This window comes from Aplysia californica, unplaced genomic scaffold, assembly GCF_000002075.1.
Source record: "Aplysia californica isolate F4 #8 unplaced genomic scaffold, AplCal3.0 scaffold00111, whole genome shotgun sequence".
NCBI classification, from domain to species: domain Eukaryota; kingdom Metazoa; phylum Mollusca; class Gastropoda; order Aplysiida; family Aplysiidae; genus Aplysia; species Aplysia californica.
Window position 1 is genome coordinate 167,807 of NW_004797381.1, and position 4,114 is coordinate 171,920.

At 43.2% G+C, this 4,114-nt stretch overlaps 1 protein-coding gene across 1 annotated transcript in view; it reads right to left on the minus strand.

Moving 5' to 3' along the window:
* Positions 1-97: 97 nt before the first annotated feature.
* Positions 98-4,114, minus strand: part of LOC101853689 — a 28,533-nt gene continuing 24,516 nt past the window's right edge. The window contains exon 7 of the mRNA XM_035969067.1: positions 98-1,218. Within this exon, the coding sequence (XP_035824960.1) occupies positions 820-1,218 (399 nt within the window). The 3' untranslated portion in view covers positions 98-819. The remainder of the gene's footprint in view (positions 1,219-4,114) is intronic.

Here is a 4,114-nt window from a genome sequence, read left to right on the forward strand (position 1 = left end):
TATACACACAATACAGTGAAATAGTTTCAACTTGAAATTGAATGTACAGCACATTCAATAAATCACCTTCATGAAATAGAAAAGTACATTAATTTTATTATAATAATATGTTTGGCGGGTTGGGACAGAACTCAGGAAAAGGCGGAAAAACAAAGGGGGGATAAAAAAAAACAATACGCTGGAAGGCGTGAGCTTTTGACCCTTGAGCGGGAAAGGAGGGGGAGGGGGGGGGGATATCAGTGATCATCGTGCTTATGGTCGCAATAGTGGTGTTGCGGTTGATGATGGTGATGATGATGATGATAATGATGATGGTGCTCCTGAAGAAGCCATCGAGACGAAATGTTGGGCCGTTTTAATGAACAAATTTATTTTTGGATTTCTAATTCATATTTTCTGAGTGAACATTAATCAAGACTCTCCCTCCCTACTCTGCTTTGTCTACAGTGATGATGATGACGATGATGCTGATGATGATGATGTTGATGATGATGATGATGAGGATGAGGATGACGATGATGATGATGGTGGTGATGGCGATGATGATGGTGATGATGATGATGATGATGATGATGATGATGAGAGGGAAGGGGGTGAGGAAGAGGAGGGTAAGGATGAGGATGAGCATTAGTATGATAAGAATTACTTACGAGAATTGTTATTACACGTACGATTTAGCAAAGCCTTCTCTGAGAGACAATGCAATTACAGGATTTGCACTCGAAGAATAGGTTTTTAAAAATGCGGACTCCGATTTTTCTCTCAATTCAAGTTAAGCGTCAGAGTTCTTGTAGGATGTGCTTGAGTGTTGAAACCCTCCTACATAGTTGAAAAGGGTGTATCATCCTCAGGATCGTCCATGTTCGCCACCAGGTCCCGAGTATCAGAGGTCGGGAGCCTCCGGAAGTGATGCAAAGCGCCCATCATGGCCGACCGGAAATCCGGCGCCAGGAACAGCGCCACGGGCACTAGCCCCGACTTGGCAAAGAGAACCCAGTCAGCCACCGTGCCCAGTGGGAGGAGCCAAGCCAGACACGTGACGTCAGAACACGCCCCGCCAGCCATGGCAGTAGTGATGAGGAAGGCTGGGAGTGGGAGGAGGCAGGTGAAGATGGTGATAAGGGACAGAACGGAGATGGGCAGGGCGGTGCATTGCTCTGTGTCGGACTCCAGCCGAAGTTGGACGTTCGGAGTGGCAAGTGCTGTCTTCTCTCTGATCTGAGAAAGAAAAAAGGATGTAATGTAACAGAATGGCAACATGGCAGGGTGCTAAAACCGTGTCTGCTAAAATGGTCCATCATATTGAGAAACTGCTATTTTGTTTTCAAAACATACAATTTTATAGACGCGTCGCTGAAACACAAAACAGCTGGAAAAGGAGCACAATCCACCCCCCCAAAAAACCCCCCCAAAAAACCCAAAACAAACCAACCAAAAATACCACCATCACTACCACCACCACCGCCGCCGCCACCGCCACCACCACCACTAACAACAACAACATTTACAACGCACCGTCCAAAGAAAAAGGGAAAAAACCCAAACAAAAACCCAACAATATAAAACCAACTAGATCTAGTAAGACTTTTGTAAAACATCGTACGTCTTTAAAAAGGTCTCTGTGAAATATTTCCTTCGGGGAGACATTTTTGGCTTAAAGATTACTGTTTGATTAATATTCCAATTCGTATCCATTCTACTTGGTACAACAAAGGCTAGATGTAATATACTGCTTGTTCACTCTCCTTTAGCAGTATAATTCGATTTTCAGATAAGTCATTTTTCTTTTTACAGCCTGGAAAAAAAACTTTACAGGACTGTTACCCACTCCCGCAGATAAATGCATTCCCGTGCATGAAGAGTCAAAGAGAAACATTCTATTAAAAAAATGCAGTACACACACATGCACACATCCACGTACACATAGAAATAAGCCCACACAGACACTCACATACATACATACACACTTTCTGTAACATACACATACTCAATCCCTTTTCCTCTTTCCCTTTCTTTCTCGCCCCCTCACCCCCCTCTCTCTCTATATATATATCTCTCTCCCTTACTCTCTCTTTCCTCATCTCTCCCCGTCCTTCTCTCTCACTCTCTCCAATTCTCTCTCTCTCTCTCTCTCTCTCTTAATCTTTCAGTCTGTCTTTCACCGAGTATCTCCCAGTCTTTCGCTCGTCCACTCTTTCTCGCAGACTTGTTTTCTCTCCCTCCCTCCCTCATTCCCCTCCACCTTCCTCAAACTCCCTCTCTCTAACAAACCCCTTTCTCCAAGCCCAACCTTCTTCAACCTCATTTCCCCGTCCAGTCAAGCAAACATCACCCCATGTCCTTCCACCAGCTCAATTCACGACATTTTCCTTCTTCTCAACTCTTGTGATTACTGTCCGGAAGATCCCACACTTTTTTCTCCCTTGCACTGCAGGGTACATGCAACTTAACTCTTTAAGAACGTAGCGGACACATGATAATAATATGTCCGACAAGCAACAGACCAAAGACAATGTTACAGCCCATTTCGAACGATCATACACAAAACAGGTTTTTGGTTTGGGAAACAATGTTGAAAAAAAAACAACAACAATCGCGTATGCATAACAAAAGCAATGCTTTTTTTTTTTTTCCAAAGTGCCCAAACACAGCACTCCTTCAAACGTAGTCGAACGACCAGAATGTGAGTCCTACATGAGTTAAAAGAAAAGAACGCGTGTCTGGGAGAACGTAAAATTGAAACATGACTTTGACACTTTTAAATTTCCAGCTAAGTAGCTAACAAGCATCTCCTGGTAACACTTTCAGGAAACATTAAGTCTTTTCTATAAAGAGCCCGCATTCGTAAACTACGTCATTTCGCGGTATTTCGCTGTCTTTTTTCGAGCGTTAGCATTGTTATATAACAGCTGGTGAATATAAATTATAATCCTGTATCTGTTTCACGGTTCCCAAATAGATAAGTCTTATGAAAATCATGGAATGTTTAATATGGAGGCCATATTTTCGGAACATCTTAATTAGATTGTTTTTGGCGAGTGCAAGATTGGTCATCATGCCCAAAGAAAAACCCGAGTAACAATTTTAACTAGTTGTGTGTTACCCACACGCTAATGTCTTGTCACACTGAAGCTTTTCTCGTCAAATATACTTGGGGTTCAAATCACACACACTTGACTGCTTTCGATTTGGAACGAATGTCTTCTAAGGCCTCATATCAGCACCCGATAGCAATAATAGCATGCTTCCAAAAGTATTATTTAAGATTAAGAAGAATGTGTAAGATACTCGTATAATGATAGCCTCAGCAATGATCTCAAGCACCTCCTCACTCTCCCGCTTTCTCTTCCTTCTCCTTTTCCTCCCCCTCCTCCGTCTCCTCCTCCCTACCCCCTCTTCGTCCCTACACCTCCTCCTTACTATCTTGTCTTCTCCTCTTCCTCCGCATCCTCTTCTCCTACCCTCTCCGATTCCTCTTCCTCGTCCTCTTCTTCCAGCTCTCCTTTATTTTCAAGATCATAACAACTCAATTTTTGTTTGCTTTTGGTTCTGTGATGAGTATCTGGGTTCAGTGTCGCTATTGAGTTTAATTGACTTTTCCCAGTTGGCAAACAAAGAGTGCTATCAGCGCCGTGTCTGAGATAACTGCGAGCGCAGAGATATTATTATTCTTTTCAGTTTTCTCCGGTATGACACTTTTATATTATTATTTAATTTCATTCGCAAGCGTTGGATAGCCTCTCACATAATCTGTCTTGATGACGAACCCTCGAAGGTAGGTTACTCATACAATTTAACACACACACACACACACACACACACACACACACACACACACACACACACACACACACACACACACACACACACACACACAATCACTTTTGTCTGTCTGTCTGTCTGTCTGTCTGTCTGTCTATCTGTCTGTCTGTCTGTCTGTCTATCTGTCTGTCTGTCTGTCTGTCTGTCTGTCTGTCTGTCTGTCTGTCTGTCTCTCTTTCTCTCTCTCTCTTTCTCTCTCTCCCTTTCTGTCTCTCGCTTTCTCTCTCTCTCTCACACACACACACGCACGCACACACACACACACACACACGCACACACACACACACACACA